Raw genomic sequence first — 17,162 nt, forward strand, 5'->3', positions numbered from 1 at the left:
AACAAGGGCTTTTGTCTCTGCACACAGCACAAAGATGCAGCCTCGGCAGTGGCTATGTGGCAGTGACAATCGGGAAGGTTACTAGGCGCCATTTTGTTCTGGTGCTGCTCAAACTAGTTTTGATCCTTGGGATTCAGCACTAGGTATGACAAGATGATCAATGTGACGGAGGAAGGGAACCTGTGTTCCCATTGCTGCTAGACCATGGAAGAGCCAAACAGTATGAAGGAGGGTCAGGAACTTAGATGCTCTGAGAATCAGTACTACAAGGACCTGTGTTCTGTCTCTGATCATTAGGTCACCTATCAGCCCCTTGCCCCCAGAATGCCACCAGGTTGGCCCGTTGTGGTACATGTGTTTAATTGCAGCACTTGGGAAGCAGTGGTAGGAGTTTCGCTGTGAGTTCTAGGTCAGCCTGAGACTACATAGTGAATTCCAGGTCAGCCTGGGTTAGAGTGAGACCCTACCTCAAAAAACAAAAATAAAAAGGCCACCAGGAAGTAAAATAAATCCCTAGAGGAATTTTATTTTTCCCAATGTAGGGTCTCATTCTAGTCCAGGCTGGCCTGGAACTTACATTGTAGTCTCAGGCTGGCCTCAAAATCACAGCAGTCCTCCTACCACTGCCTCCCCAGTGTGCTGGGGTTAAAGGTCCATGCCACTGAGCACACCTTACTGGAGGGATTTTATGTATTGCTATTTTATTATTGTTTGTACTACTGGGTCTACCATGTAAGTATTTTCTCTAAACTCTGGGCCTGCTGTAATAACTCTCTTGACTTTCTTTTTTAATTTTTTTTTCATTTTTGTTTATTTGAGAGTGATAGAGAGAGAAAGAGGCAGAGAGAGAGAGAGAGAGAGAGAGAATGGGCACACCAGGGCCTCCAGCCACTGCAAACGAACTCGAGATGCGTGCGTCCTCTTGTGCATTGGGTAACGTGGGTCCTGGGGAATCAAGCCTCAGACCAGGGTCCTTAGGCTTCACAGGCAAGTGCTTAACTGCTACACCATCTCTCCAGCCCGATTGACTTTCTTTTTTATTTTTTGTTTTTGAAGTAGGGTCTGGCTCTAGCCCAGGGTGACCTAGAGTTCACTATATAGTCTCAGGGTAGCCTCAAACTCACTGTGATTAAAGATGTGTGCCACCACGCCTGGCTTGACTTTGTTGTTTTGTTTTTTAGTTTAGTTTTTTTTTTTTTCCTGGTTTTTCTAGGAGGTAGTATCTTGCTCTAGTCCAGGCTGACCTGGAATTCACTATATAGTCTCAGGGTGGCCTCGAACCCATGGTGATCCTCCTACTTCTCCTGAGTGCTGGAATTAAAGGCTTGCACCCCCATGCCTGGCTTGACTTTCTTTTCTTTTTTTAAAAAATATTTTATTTTTATTTATTTATTTGACAGAGAGAGAGAATGGGTGCTCCAGGGCTTCCAGCCACTGCAGATGAACTCCAGACGCGTGCGCCCCCTTGTGCATCTGGCTAATGTGGGTCCTGGGGAATCAAACCTGGGTCCTTTGGCTTTGCAGGCTTTGCAGGCAAATGCCTTAACCTCTAAGCCACCCCTCCAGCCCAACTTTCTTTACTACTCATTTCTCATCTGAATTTCCCAGTCTCTGCTTTGGTGCTGTCCCTGTGGTATCCTTCTTAATCTCTGAACTTCCTCCTATGTGGACATACAGGGCTGATGCTTCTACATTTTGTTCCTCATGAGTGTGTGAATGTGTCTTCTAAATCTTTTTGCCTGGACTTCCTTTTTTAAAAAATTTTTATTAACAACTTCCATGATTATAAAAAATATCCCATAGTAATAACCTTCCTACCCCCACTTTCCCCTTTGAAACTCCATTCTTCATCATATCCCCTCCCCATCTCAATCAGTCTTTCTTTTATTTTGATCTTTCCCTCCTCTTATGATGGTCTTGTGCAGGTAGTGTCAGGCACTGTGAGGTCATGGATATCCAGGCCATTTTGTGTCTGGGGGGAGCATGTTGCAAGGAATCCTATCCTTCCTTTGGCTCTTACATTCTTTCTGCCACCTCTTCTGCATTAGACCCTGAGTCTTGGGAGATGTGATAGAGATATTACAGTGCTGAGCACTCCAGTCACTTCTTTCCACCACCATGATGCCTTCTGAGTCATCCCAAGGTCACTGTCATCTGAAAAGTGAAGATTCTTTACCAAAAGTGAGAATAGCATTAATATAAGGGTATGAACATTAAGAGAAGTGCTTACTGGGCAGTTTGATAAGCATAGTATATACATTTAGCCAGATAGCAGCAGACTTTACACCCCTAGGGCTCATGATTTCCCCTGTTTTAAGTTTTCAGTATCAGGGTTGTATTCCCTCCCATGGAGCAGGCCTCCAGTCCAACTTGAGGGCAGTTGATTTCTACCATGACAGATGTGCCACTATTGTACATGTTGGCTTATTTGGGCTGGCTTTGCCTGGACTTCTATGTCCTGTCTTCCATGTGCATGTGGAACTGCCCCAGTCTGTTCCTAGATGCCAGTTTCTCCCAAATAAACTATGTGAATTGTGATTTCTCCCTAAATAAACTAACAATTCATAATTTATGCTTCTTGAGTCCACTTTTTAAAATGAATTGTTTGTTAAAAATAGGATGAGAGGACTGGGAAGATGGCTCAGTGGTTAAGGTGCTTGCCTGCAAAGCTAACAGCTGGGTTTGACCCACATAAAACCAGATACACAAAGAGATATGTACATCTGAAGTTAATTTGCAGTGGCTAGAGGACCTGGCATGCTCATTCTGTCTTTCCTTGCAAGCAAGCAAGCAAGCAAGCAAATCAATCAATCAGTCAATAAAATATTTTTAAAAATAGGATAAGAGCCCAAGGGTTTACAAGTCTGGGAGACCTCTCTTGAACCCCCACATCCTATGTGATGGACTTTTTCCAGCATCCTTTCCAAAAATGGGGTTTATTATTGTGAAAAAGAATTTTACAGGCTGGAGGGATTGCTTAGCGGTTAAGGTTTTTGCCTGCAAAGCCAAAGGACAGAAGTTCGATTCCCCAGGATCCACATTGGCCAGATGCACAAGAGGGTACAAGAATTTGGAGTTCTTATGCAGTGGTTGGAGGCCCTAGTGCACCTATTCTCTTTCTCTCTCTCTCTTTCTCTCTCCCTTTCTCTGTCAAATAAATAATTTTTTAAAATATACAATATTTAAAACAAAAAAGAATTTTCCAAAGGCTGGGTGTGGTGGTGCACACCTTTAATCCCTGCACTCGGGAGGCAGAGGTAGGAGGATCACTGTTAGTTCGAGGCCACCCTGAGACTACATAGTAAATTCCAGGTCAGCCTGAGCTAGAGTGATACCCTACCGCGAAAAACAACAACAACAAAAAATGGAATGAAATTAGTTTCCCCCAGGAGTAAAATTTAAGGTGACTATCTTGGCCCATACCTGCAGTTCTAGCACTTGAGTCATGGAGATAGTATCAGGAGCTCAAGATCAGCCTCAACACATAGCGAATTTTTAGGCCAGCATGAGCTATATGAGACCCTTTCTCAAACCAAAACAGCCGGCTGTGATGGCACATGCCTTTAGTCGCAGCATCCAGGAGGCCGAGGTAGGAGGATCCCTGTGAGTTCAAGGCCATCCCGAGACTACATTCCAGGTCGTCTTGGGATAGAGCATGACCTTACCCCAAAAAACAAACAAACAAAAAAACACAGTAGCAGGGCTGGAGAGATGGCTTAGTGGTTAAGGTGCTTGCCTGCAGAGCCAAAGGATCCCATTTCTATTCTTGAGGACCCATATAAGCCAAATGGACAAGGTGACACACGTGTCTGGAGTTTGTTTGCAGTGGCTGGAGGCCCTGGCATGCCAATTCTCTCTCTCTCTCTCCCTCTTTCTCTCTCAAATAAATAAATAAAATATATTAAAGATAAATAGCTAAAAACCAAAGTAAAATTAGATCTCCCATATGTTCCTGTTATTTCAATTGCAAGTGTGGGTCCAAAGGAGAGGAAATTGGCATAGCAGATACACTTCTACAACTTTGTGTTTATTGCAGTATGATTGACAATAATCAAGATATGGAATCTACCCAGGTATTGACCAATAAGTGAATGGACTGGAACATATGATACACTGAAGCAGGAGACACAGCTCAGTTGGTAGAGTGCTTGCCTAGTGTGCATGAAACTCTGGGTTTGAGACTCAGCCCTACATAAAGTGAGTGTGGTATCTCCATAGCAAGCTTGAGACCAGCCTGGGATATAAACACACACATAGCCTGTAATCCTAGCACCTGGGAGTCAGAGAGACAGGAGCATCAGAAATTTGTGGCAGCCTGAGCTATGAAGCCAGACCTGTCTCCTGTCTGTTCTCACAGGTGTGAGATTTTTCAGCAAAATTCAGAGTGGTATGAAATTAGATGATTTATATTAAGTGAAATAAGCCAGGCACAGGACAAAAAATAACATATTCTGTCTCAGACACAAGCTTTAAAAAACCAGTCTGAAATTGGGTATGGTAGTACTCGCCTTTAATTCCAGCATTCCAGAGGCAGAGGTAAGAGGATATCCATGAGTTTGAGGCCACCCTGAGACTACATAGTAAATTCCAGGTCAGCCTGAACTAGAGGGAGACCCAGCTGAAAAAAACAAAACATCAGTCTGGAGCTGGGGAGATGGCTCGGTGGTTAAAAGCACTTGCTGCAAAACCTGCTGACCCAGGTTCAATTCCCTAGTACCCATGTAAGGCCAGATGCAAAGAGCAACATGTGCATCTATGGTTCCTTTGCAACAGCAAGAGGCCCTGGCACACCCATACTCTATCGCTTAGTCTCTCTGCAAATAAAATATATAAAAATAGCTTGATGTAATGGCACATGCCTTTAATCCCAGCACTTGGGAGGCAGAGATAGGAGGATCAATCACCATAAATTCAAGGCCACTCTGAGACTACATAGTGAATTCCAGGTCAGGCACTTGCTCGCAAAGTTGGCTGGGCCAGGTTCAGTTACACAGTATCAACATAATTCCAGATACCCAGATGCATGAAGTGGCAAATGTTCATTTATAGCAGCAAGAGGCCCTGGCACTCTCATATTCATATTCATTCATTCTCTCTCTCTCTCTCTCTCTCTCGCTCTCTCAAATAAGTTTAAAAAATACTGTTTTTCCAGGAATGGTGGCACATGCTTTTAATCCCAGCACTTGGCAGGCAGGGGTAGGAGGATCGCTATGAGTTCAAGGCCACCCTGAGACTAGATAGTGCATTCCAGGTCAGCCTGGGCCAGAGGGAGATCCTACCTCAAAAAGAAATGTATTTTATTTATTTATTTGAGAGAGAGTGAGATTGAGAGAGAGAAAATGGGTGCACCAGGGCCTCCAGCCACTGCAAATCAATTCCAGACTCATGTGCCACCTTGTACATCCGGGTACTGAGGAATTAAACTCATGTCCTTTGCAGGCAAACACTTTAAACCCTGAGCCACCACTTCAGCCCAAAAGTTTTTTTTTTTTTTTTAAAGTCAATCTTAATGTAATGTAGTGATTAGAAGTTGCAGTGGATGAGGAGGTAAAGGGCTGTTGAATAATGCCTACCAACTAGGTAGATAGAATAACTTGTAGCATTCTGTAACACAGTGAAATGGATGTTTCACAAAAACTATATATACATATATATACACACACACGTATGTATTTTATGAAGAACTAGAGGACAGAAACTAAAAGCTTCTAAAATAGAACGAGTGACTGACAGTTATACTGGTTTGGTCAATACATACTATCTACATGTACTAAAATAGCACACTGTAACCTATGAACATATAATTATTATTTTTTTCTGTCTTTTAATTTTGTGGGAGGTGTTGCAGTCTGTTTCACATTGCTGGTAGAAATCACCCAACCAAGAGCAGCTTCTGGAAAAAAGAGATTTATTTTGGCTTACAGGCTCGAGGGGAAGCTCCACCATGGCAGGGGAAAATGATGACATGAGCAGAGGGTGGATATCACCCCCTGGCCAACATAAGGTGGACCATCACAACAGGAGAGTGTGCCAAACACTGGCATGGGGAAACTGGCTTTAACACCCATAACCCTGCCCCCAACAATACACTTCCTGCAGGAGGCATTAATTCCAAAATCTCCATCATCTGGGAACCTAGCATTCAGAACACCTAAGTTTATGGGGGACACCTGAATCAAACCACCACAGGGGGGTTGAGGTAGGGTCTCCCTCTAGCCCAGGCTGATTTAGAATTCACTAGGTAGTCTCAGGCTGCCCTCAAACTCACAAAGATATTCCTATCTCTGCCTCCTGAGTGCTGAGATTAAAGGCATGTGTTACCATGCCCAGCCTAAATGTTTTAGTCTGAGTATAAAATAATGAATTTTGGGGCTGGAGAGATTGCTTAGTGGTTAAGGCACTTGCCTGCAAAACCAAAGAACCTAGGTTCCCCAGGACTCATGTAACCCAGATACATAAGGTGGCACATGCATCTGGAGTTCATTTGCAGTGACCAAAGGCCATGGTGTGCCCATTCTATCTGCCTCTTTCTCTCTCTCAAATTAATACAATAAAAATAAGTTTAAAGCGCTGGAGAGGTGGCTTAGCAGTTAAGTGCTTGCCTGTGAAGCCTAAGGACCCCAGTTCGAGGCTTGATTCCCCAGGGCCCACGTAAGTCAGATGCACAAGGTGGTGCATACATCTGGAGTTCATTTGCAGTGGCTGAGGGCCCCAGTGTGCCCATTCTATCTTTCCCAAACAAATAAATAAAATATTAAAAGACCTTGGTAACTGAGACCTAGCCTAGTTCTGTGGATTTCTGTAGCTATTTTGTTTCATTTACTTTTATTGATTATGGTTTGAATAATTTGTTCTTTTTTTTTTCCCCCCAAAGCCTTGATAAATTTGCTGAAGTTTCTTATGTCAAATGAAACTGTGCTTTTGGCCAAACACAACATTTTTACATTAGCCCTTATGGTGAGTAATAACACAAATATTTCATTTTCTGAAACTGTATGCTAAGGTAGATAGGTGCTGGTGGTCTGGGGACTAAGCTGTATTTTCCTTAAGATCAGTCTCTAGCCTGATATGCCTCACTCTCACCTATGTATGAATTTGGCAAATCTGGGAGTCTTGAATGTATGTCAGATTTCTGTGTATGAATACTGAGCCTGGTCCCAGCTAGGAGACTGACTATGCTATACAACTGCATTCTCTGTGCTGGTCAATAACAAAGCTTCTAGAGATGTTCCAGTCAGGTGCGTGGTTTCATTAAGGCTATACTTGGTTTCTGAAAGATGTTACAGATGCCTATTTATCAGAAGAGGGCCATTGTGCCTTTTGACTATCTTAGGATAATAACTAGTTTGTAAATTTTCAAAAATTGTTGGGGATAAAAGTCCCAATCTGATCAGCATTTGTTAATTTCCATTATATAACTATACCTACCATGGCAATTTCAAACTACTAACATGGTATCAGGGTCATGCAGTTAGGAAGAGATACGTAGTAGATGCCATTTTATAATATTCCCACAATTCATATGTAAGAGGTGTAATGCTTGAGAGTATAGATAAGAATAAAAGTAAAAAATAATTAGGAAGTAATAGGTTTGAATATATATGTATGTGTGATACTTACCTACCTACATACATGTGTGTGTGTGTGTGTGTATTTTTTTTTTTTTTTTGGTTTGTTGAGGTAGGGTCTTGCCCTAGCCCAGGCTGACCTGTAATTTACTATGTAGTCTCAGGCTACCTCAAATTCACAGCAATCCTCCTACTTCAGCCTCCCATCTGATGGATTACAGGTATGTGCTACCATGCCTGGCAGAGAGAGAAATAGACAGACAGACAGAGGGTATACCAGGGCCTTTATCTGCTGCAAACTCCAGATGCATGTGCCACTTTGTGCATCTGGCTATATACATGGGTCCTGGTGTATTAAATTCAGGTTGTTAGTCTTTATGGGCAAGTGTCTTAATTGCTGAGCCACTTCTCCAGCTTTAAATATTATTTTTTTATGAAATTTATTTGGTTGTAAGTCATCTGAGTGAATTTTTAATAATAGTTGTATTTTACATCCTGTTTACAAAGTTCCTAAAGATTAGCTTATCATTTCTTGTGAGCCAGTAAAAGCATATCACTAATACCTTCCTAATCTTCATAGCCTGATGCCTATGTATGGGCTGTTGTCTCTTTTTTCAGATTGTGAACCTATTTAATATGTTTATCACATATGGAGACACATTCCTGCCAACCCCCAGCAGCTATGATGAACTTTACTATGAAATTATCCGCATGCACCAAAGCTTTGACAACCTCTACTCCATGGGTAAGTTCTTTGTTTTCCACTCTTCTTTCTCTACTCCATCCGGTTTTTGGGCAAGTGAAAATACTGTAAAAGTTTCTGCTTTAGTTTATTGGTACCCTTGCATACAAATACAGCTGTCTTATCTCCTCTTCTCAAGCAATGGCAAAGTTTATATGGACCTTATTGATTTAGGAACTCAGATCCCTTAGGTGGATTTTTTTTTTTTTTTTTTTTAGGTCTTTTGTGATATTTTTTTCCCTTGTTGCTGAGGACTTTTTTCTTCCTGTGATTTCACCTGAACACCAGTGTGAAAGTCTGTCTTTTCCCTTCCCGGCCTGGCTGGGAAGAAGGCAGCACTTCTTTTGGCCTGGGATTATCCTGCTTGTCTTCTAACTGTGTCTTGCTATGGGGTGCTTTTTTACATGTATGATTTTTCTTTAAATTCCTTTGCTATTTTTATTTATTTATTTGGTTTTTCAAGGTAGGGTTTCACTCTAGCCCAGGCTGACCTGGAATTCACTATGTAGTCTCATGCTGGCCTCAAACTCATAGCAATCCTCCCACCTCTGCCTCCTGAGGGCTGGGATTAAAAGCGTGTGCTACCATACCTGGCTTTGTTTTTTTTTTTTTTTTTTTTTTTTTTTTTTAAGGTAAAGTCTCACTCTAGCCCAGGATGCCGTGGAATTCACTATGTAGTCTTAGGGTAGCCTCGAACTCAGGAACTCACAGGGATCCTCCTACCTCTGCCGCTTTCCAAGTGCTGGGATTAAAAATGTGCACCACCATACCCAGTTTATCTTCACTGATTTTTTTTGTTTGTTTGTTTGTTTTCAAGGTAGTGTCTTGCTATAGCCCAGGCTGACCTGAAATTCACTCTGTAGTCCCAGTGTGGTCTTGAACTCACAGTGATCCTCCTGCCTCTGCCTCCCAAGTACTGGGATTAAAGGCGTGTGCCACCACACCCAGCTCACCTTCACTATTATTATTTTTTTTATTTATTGCAAGCAGAGATAGAGGGAAGTGAGAGAGAAGTATGTGGAGGGGAGGGGAGAATGGGTGAATCATGGCTTCCAGCCACTGCAAAGAACTCCACATGCATGTGTCACTGTGCATCTGTTTATGTGGGTACTAAGGAATCAAACGTGGGTCATTGGGCTTTTCAGGCAAGTGCCTTAACCTCTGAACAATCTCAACTCTCCGGCCCTCCTTCACTATTTCTTAATCCTTTTTGGTCTTTCATGTGAAGGGGATCTTTTAGTTCTCTTGCTTTGCCTTCCATGTGTGGGTGCATGTGTCTCCTCCGGAGCCCTTTCACTCCTGGAGATTTCTCTGCGAAGGAAATTCTCTCCATCTCCCTTTCCAGTCTGGCAAGGAGAATTCTTTCACTTGAGTCTTTCAGCTAGCCTCCTCCCTGGACCTTAATTTCTGTTACAATAACTCATACTTGACAGTTTCTCCCTAAATAACTTAATAGTTCATAATTTACCCTTCTTGGAGTTTGTTTTCTTAATTCTTTGTTAAAATGGGCAAAACCCCAAAGATTAGGGCTCACAGGCCTTGAGGGACCCCCTCCATTGAACCCCAAAATCCTCCCCTATAATTAGCAGCCATGAAGGGATTGAATCAGAAGGTAAATTACTCATTATAATTATCTTCTAAAATAATATGGTCCAGGGTGGGAGAGATGGCTTAGCAGGTAAGGCACTTGCCTGTGAAGCTTAAGGATCCTGGTTCAATTCTCCAGGTCCCATGTAAATCAGATGCACAAGGTGACACATGCATCTGGAGTTCATTTCTAGTGGCTACAGGCCCTGGCACACCTGATTCTCTCTCTCTATCTCTCTTTCTCTCCCTCTCTCTGTCTCTAATAAATAAAAAAATTAAAAAATAAAATAATATGGTCCAAATCTTCTCTTAGATGCCAAATAGTGAAAAAAAGAAGAATTTTTTTTCTGAAACTGGCCATGAATTCTTACAAGTTTGGGAAAAGGTCCTAGCGAATCCTACCTAAGGTTTGAAAGATAAGGAAAGAGCTTTGTAGATTACATGGACACAAGAAGCCACTCAACTAAGCTGTCTTACTTTTAAACTCTGAACTTATTAGCATGATTGAGGTATATAGTATGCTGTATGTTGAAAATAAAACATCTTGGGCTGGGGCTGGAGAGATGGCTTAGCGGTTAAGCACCTGCCTGTGAAGCCTAAGGACCCCGGTTCGAGGCTCGATTCTCCAGGACCCACGTTAGCCAGATGCACCAGGGGGCGCATGCGTCTGGAGTTCGTTTGCAGTGGCTGGAAGCCCTGGCGCACCCATTCTCTCTCTGTCTGTCTCTCTCTCCTTCTCTCTCTGTCACTCTCAAATAAGTAAATAAAAATGAACAAAAAATATTTAAAAAAAAACAAAAACATCTTGGGCTGGAGGAATGGCTTAGCAGTTAAAGTGCTCACCTGCAAAGTCAAAGGACCCAAGTTTGATTCCCCAGGACCCACGTAAGGCAGATGCACAAGGTAGTGCATGCTTCTGGAGTTTACTTACAGTGGCTGAGGGCCCTGGCATGCTCATTCTCTCGCTTTCAAATAAAATAAAATAAAACATCTGGGGAAGATTATTCAGTGGCTAAAGGCATTTGCTGTATAAGCCTGCCAACTAGAGTTTGGATCCCCTAGCACCCATATAAAGACAGATATAAGGGGCTGAAGAAGATGGCTTAGTGGTTAAAGGACTTTGGTTTGATTCCCCAGGATCATCCACGTAAACCAGATGCACAAGGTGGCACATGCATCTGGAGTTTCTAGTGGCTGGAGGCCCTGGTGCACCCATTCTCTCTTTCTTTCTACCTCTTTCTGTCTATCTCAAATAAATACATAAAACATTTTTTTAAAAAGAAAGATATAAAAGTAGTGCATGGGGAAAGGTGTGGTGGTGCACACCTTTAATCCCAACACTCGGGAGGCAGTGGTAGGAGGGTCACTATGAATTCAAGGCCAGCCGGGTCTACAGAGTGAGTTCCAGGTGAGCCTGGGCTGGAGTGAGAATTTTTTTTTTTCGAGGTAGGGTGTCACTCTAGCCCAGGCTGACCTGGAATTCACTATGTAGTTTGTGGGTAACCTTGAACTCCTGGTGATTCTCCTACTTCTGCCTCCCAAGTGCTAGGATTAAAGGCATGCACCACCATGCCCAGCGAGTGAGAAATTTTTAAAAAAATATTTTATTTATTTATTTACTTATTTGTGTGTGTGTGTGAGAGAGAGAAAGATAGAGAGAAAAGATAAAGAGAACCAGTGTGTCAGGGCCTCCAGCCACTGCAAACGAACTCTAGGTGCATACGCCACCTTGTGTATTTGGCTCTATGTGGGCACCGGGAAATTGAACCTGTGTCCTTAGACCTTGCAGGCAAGTACCTTAACTGCTAAGATCTCTACAGTCCTTTTTGAGAATTTTAATATATGAACATATAGTAATTTTGTCATGTCCTCATCCCTTTATTTTTTCTTTTTTGTCTCCCCCATCCCCTAAAGACCCTCATTTTTCAAAGTAGTACTTCTTCTGTTTTTGTTGTCTCTTTCTTTGTCCTTCCTGTCAAAATGATGATGAGCTCAGAACCATGTTGGTCTTGTGGGGGTTATGAATACCATTGTGGGGTCATATATACACCTGTCAGTGGATATGGTAAGAATAATGTCTCAAAGTATGCCTATGCACCTTATGGCTCTTACATTATTTCTGCCCTCTCTTCCTGAACCTTGAAGGGCATGGCAGAAATCTCATGTAGTATTAAACTCTGTACAACCTATTTTTAATTTTTATAAATTTTGAGTCTCCTTAGTATCTACCACCATCTCCAAAGAGAGGGTTCTCTGGCCAGTAGTGAGAGAAGTACAAATATTCTTTCTGTAAGTAACTCTTTCATGTCCTGAAGCCCTGGTGGATGTAATAGAGATAGCTTGTCCAGTACTAAGCCCTAGGCTTTCTCTTCTTGTCATTTTGATGTGTCTTGGGTCTCCCTGGTGTTTGCTGTCATCCATGTTTGGGTCTGGGGCCAGAGTGCTCAGTGCTGAACGAGCAGCCTAGAGCTTTTCACATGGTTCCCTGGCGCATGACCTGCTTGCATCTGGGGCCTGGCTTGTGAGCTTTTTTTTTTTTTTAACTTATATACCATACTTTTTTTCTTCATTCTCTTTTGTGACTGCATAGTATATTATTTTTTGTGTACCATAATTTACTACATAAATGATTGTTTTTAGTTTGAGGTATTTAAAGCATTTTGAAATGACTTTGTGTTGAAATTTCATAACTGAAAAGAATGTAAAAGCCAGCAGCATTTTAAAAAGAAATGCATGGTTCTGAAGAGATGGCTTAGCAGTTAAGGCATTTACCAGCAAAGCCAAAGGACTCAGGTTCTGTTGCCCACGTCCCACATAAGCCAGATGCATAAGGTGGCACATACATCCAGAGCTCGTTTGCAGTGGCTTGAGGCCCATTCTTTCCCTCTCTCTATGTGCTTCTCTGTCTCTCTCAAATAAATAAATAAAATACCTGGAAGAAATGCATGGATGAGGTCATTTGGTGCCTGTTCATTTAGGAGCAGAACTGATAGGATGTTTTGGAGAAAGTTCAATACCTTTCTGAAAATGTCAGGTGGGCGTTCAGCTCATTTCCATAGATATTTAGATTTCGACAATCAGAGAATTTATAATCTAGTGGAATAATAAATTTCACACTTGGGTTGGAAAACACATGTCTGGCTGGATGTGATAGTGTGTGCATACAATCCCAGTACTTGGGAGAGTGAGACAGGAAGATTACCTCAAGTTTGTGGGCAGCTTTGCCATTTAGTAAGATCCCATTTCTAAAATACAAATTTTTTTATTTTTTATCTTTTCATTTTTATTTTATTTTATTTTATTTATTTAATTGAGAGCTACAGACAGAGAAAGAGAGAGAATGGGCACGCCAGGGCAAAGGAACTCCAGACGCATGCGCCCACTTGTGCATCTGGCTGACGTGGGTCCTGGGGAATCGAGCCTCGAACCGCGGGGTCCTTAGGCTCCACAGGCAAGCGCTTAACCGCTAAGCCATCTCTCCAGCCCTCTTGTCATTTTTTATTCATTTGTTTATTTATTTATTTAAATTTTTTATTAGCAACTTCATGATTGTGGACACTATCCCATGATAATGCCCACCCTCCCCCCACTTTCCTCTTTGAAGCTCCATTCTCCATCATATCCCCTCCCCATCTCAATCAGTCTCTCTTTTATTTTTTATTTTATTTATTTATTTATTTATTTATTTTTTTGAGGTAGGGTCTCACTCTGGTCCAGGCTGACCTGGAATTAACTCTGTAGTCTCAGGGTGGCCTTGAATTTATGGTGATCCTCCTACCTCTGCCTCCTGAGTGCTGGGATTAAAGGCATGCGCCACCACGCCCGGCTTCTCTTTTATTTTGATGTCATGATGTTTTTCTCCTGTTATGATGGTCTTGTGTAGGTAGTGTCAGGCACTGTGAGGTCATGGATATCCAGGCCATTTTGTGTTGGGGGGAGCACATTGTAAGGAGTCCTACCCTTCCTTTGGCTCTTACATTCTTTCTACCACCTCTTCTGCAATGTACCCTGAGCCTTGGAAGGTGTGATAGAGATATTGTAGTGCTGAGCACTCCAATCACTCCTTTCCAGCACCATGATGCCTTCTGAGTCATCCCAAAGTCACTGCCATCTGAAAAGAGAAGATTCTCTACCGAAAATGAGAGTAGCATTAATATATAGGTATGAACATTAAGAGAAGTGCTTACTGGGCAGTTTGATAAGCATAGTATATACATTTAGCCAGACAGCAGCAGACATTATACCCCTAGGGCTCATAACTACCCCTGTCTTAAGTTTTCAGTATCAGGGATGTATTCCCTCCCATGGAGCATCCCTCCAGTTCAATTAGAGGGGAGTTGGTTTCCACCATGACAAACGTGCTGCTATTGCACCTGTTGGCTCATTTGGCCTGGCTGGTAAAATATAAGCTTGCAGTGTCCACCACTGAATGTTTTCACTGGTGATTTCTCTCTCTCCCATTGAACTGCATGCAGAATGGCTCCTCCCAGCTTTCTGTCAGCTGGTTAAAACACAAATTTTTTAAAAACAGGAACAGACAAAAAAAATAAAAAGAAAAAAATATATGTGGGCTATGAAGATGGCTCCTTGGCTAAAGGCACTTGTTTGCAAAGGCAGCCTGCTCAGGGTACAGTTCCTCAGCAATCCATATAAAGCTAAATGAGCATTCATTTGCAATGGCAAGAGACCTTGTCACTCCTCCACCGTATATATGAATAAATAAATAAGTAAATAAAAAATTAAAAGACCATATCTGGGCTGGAAAGATGGCTTAGAGGTTAAGGGCATTTGCCTGAGAAGCCAAAGGACTCAGGTTTAATTCCCCAGGACCCATGTAAGCCAGATGCACAACGTGGTGCATGCATCTGGAGCTTGAGTTTGTTTACAGTGGCTGAAGGCCCCAGCATGCCTGTGCCCATTCTCTCTCTATCTGCCTTTTTCTCTATATACATATATAGAGTCCAGGCTGACCTAGGATTTGCTATGTAGTCTCAGGATGGCCTTGAACTCAATGTTGGTCCTCCTATCTCTGCCTTCTGAGTGCTGGGATTAAAGGTGTGTGCCACCACTCCCAGCTAATAAAATATTTTTTTAAAAAAGACCACATCTGACCTGCTGAAATGATTTTGTTCATTTCATGAGTAAATCTGCATGTACACTGAATTAAGTCATAGTTGAGACTGTCAGACCCTAACTTAGAACTCCCCCAGGTTCCCTTGCCCTTAATTTTATAAATTAGAAAAGCAGAACTCTTACAATTCATTTTAGTAAAGCTTCCATCTTAACTCATCTTTTACAAAACTGCACCTATTTATGAAATCCAGGCATTGCTAGAACAGATGTGGAACCAACAGATGAGTTTCTTAGAGCTATCGGTCCTCACTCTGATGTAACTGCTGCTGCTGCTGCTGCTGTTCTTCTTGAATGGGGACCCTGGGTCAGGAGCAGATGGTGATAGTGCTAAGATAGGAAGTTCCTGTGCAATCTGATCACTTTTTTTTTTAATGTTAAAGCCCTGTTTTCTTCCTTTGGGAAAGTTTCAGGTACATTCTTTGGAGAAGGCTATTGAACTTAATAGCTAACTTTTATTATAAGCATTTCTTCTGTGGCAAGCCCTTCTCTAAGAGCTGTGTGTGTATTAACTAAGTTCTCACAACCATCATTTCACAGATATTACTGTTATTACTAGTAGATTGCAAGGTTGGTCATAGACCCAAATAGTAGGCTTCAAGGTCATAATTTTACACATTCTCTATGTATCATTCCAGATATGAGTACCAGCCTATCATTTATAATTTGTAAATGATCAAGCCAGGCATGGTGGTTGCAATGTATCCCAGTACTCAGGGAGCTGACAGGGAAATTGCAGTGAGCTTGAGGCCAGCCTGGTTTACATCATAAGCTCCAGGCCAACCTGGGCTACAGTGTGAGACACATGGAGCAGAAGGGAGCATGAACTCAGCCAGCCAGTTCCACTAAGCTAACCCTGGCCATTAGAGAAATGATAAATATGATAGCCAGGTTACCCTCATATTGCCAATCCAGAATAGGGTTTTGCTTTGTGTGTCCTCACACACACTGCAACCAAGGATAATCTTGAGCTTCTCCGTCTGCTGAGTGGGGATTACAGGTATGTGCCGTTAAGTTTTTATGTGCTGCTGGGGATTGAACCCAGGGCTTCATGCATGCTAAGCAGGCATTCTGCTAACTGGGTTGATCACCAACCTCCAATATAGATTCTAGATGAATATTATATTGTCTTGAAGGCTGGGGAGGTGGCTTGGGGACATAGCACTCGCTATTCACGCTGGAGTGTGTACCTGATTTCAGTCCCTAGGCCTCATGTAAACCACTGGAGGCCATGGTGGGCTTATATAATCCCAGCATGCTGACCCACACAGTGAGACAGGAAGCTGAGATGGGCTTGCTTGGAAGCTCCTGGTGAACACAGCAAAGAACAGCAGAGCAAGAATCCAGAGACAGAAACTCTCCTTCAAATGAGGTGGAAAGACGAGGACTGGCCCATTTGGTGGTCCTCTGAACTCCACATACATGCTGTGCATGCTGTGTCTTGAGACCATCCCCCCCCAACCCACAAATATGCACATAGACACACAAAACTAAGTTGGGGAGCTGTGGCTGGGGGGGGGGGTGCATGGTGGTCAGTAGGTAAGCCTGCTTGCTTTGCAGGTATGAAGTGTTGAGTTCAATCCCTAGCACCACTGCAAGCCTGTTACCGAGCACCAAGTGGTGGAGTGGGGGGTCACTGGGCTTGCTAGTTAGCCAGTCTGGCTGAAAAGTAGTGAGCTCAAGGTTCAGTTAAAGAACTTGTCTCAAGGTGATGAGGTGGAAGAGCAATATAGGAGGATACCTCATGTCCTCCGACCCCCATGTGTTCTTGTGAGGCTTGTGCATCTACACACTCTGCACACCAAAAAGCCAAACAGAAGGAAAGAAAGAAGGGAGGGAGGAAGAAAGGAAGGAAGAAATAGGGCTGGAAATATAGTTAAATGGTTAAAGGAATTTACCCACAAGGCCTGATGGCCGGTGTTTGATTTCCCCAGTACCTATGTAAAGCCAGATGCACAAAGTAGCACATGTATCTGGAGTTGGCTTGCAGTGGCAAGAGGCGTACCTATTCCAACCCCACTTCTGCTTGAACTCATAGCTTAAATTAATATGTATGTATGTATGTGTAACAGACAGCTTCAGGTTCGCTGAGATGAACTTCCAGACCAGGCACAGTTATGGAGGAAGGGATTTAT

General features: G+C 42.6%; 1 protein-coding gene across 3 annotated transcripts in view; it reads left to right on the top strand.

The window, feature by feature from the left end:
* Armh3 (armadillo like helical domain containing 3) overlaps positions 1 to 17,162 on the top strand; it is a 260,564-nt gene that overhangs the window by 151,761 nt on the left and 91,641 nt on the right. For all 3 annotated transcript variants that reach the window (XM_045136186.1, XM_045136180.1, XM_045136191.1), the window contains 2 exons: positions 6,875 to 6,957; positions 8,187 to 8,313. In XM_045136186.1, coding sequence (XP_044992121.1) covers positions 6,875 to 6,957; positions 8,187 to 8,313 — 210 coding nt within the window. The remainder of the gene's footprint in view (positions 1 to 6,874; positions 6,958 to 8,186; positions 8,314 to 17,162) is intronic.

This window comes from Jaculus jaculus, chromosome 1 (genome assembly GCF_020740685.1).
Source record: "Jaculus jaculus isolate mJacJac1 chromosome 1, mJacJac1.mat.Y.cur, whole genome shotgun sequence".
Classification (NCBI taxonomy): Eukaryota; Metazoa; Chordata; class Mammalia; order Rodentia; family Dipodidae; genus Jaculus; species Jaculus jaculus.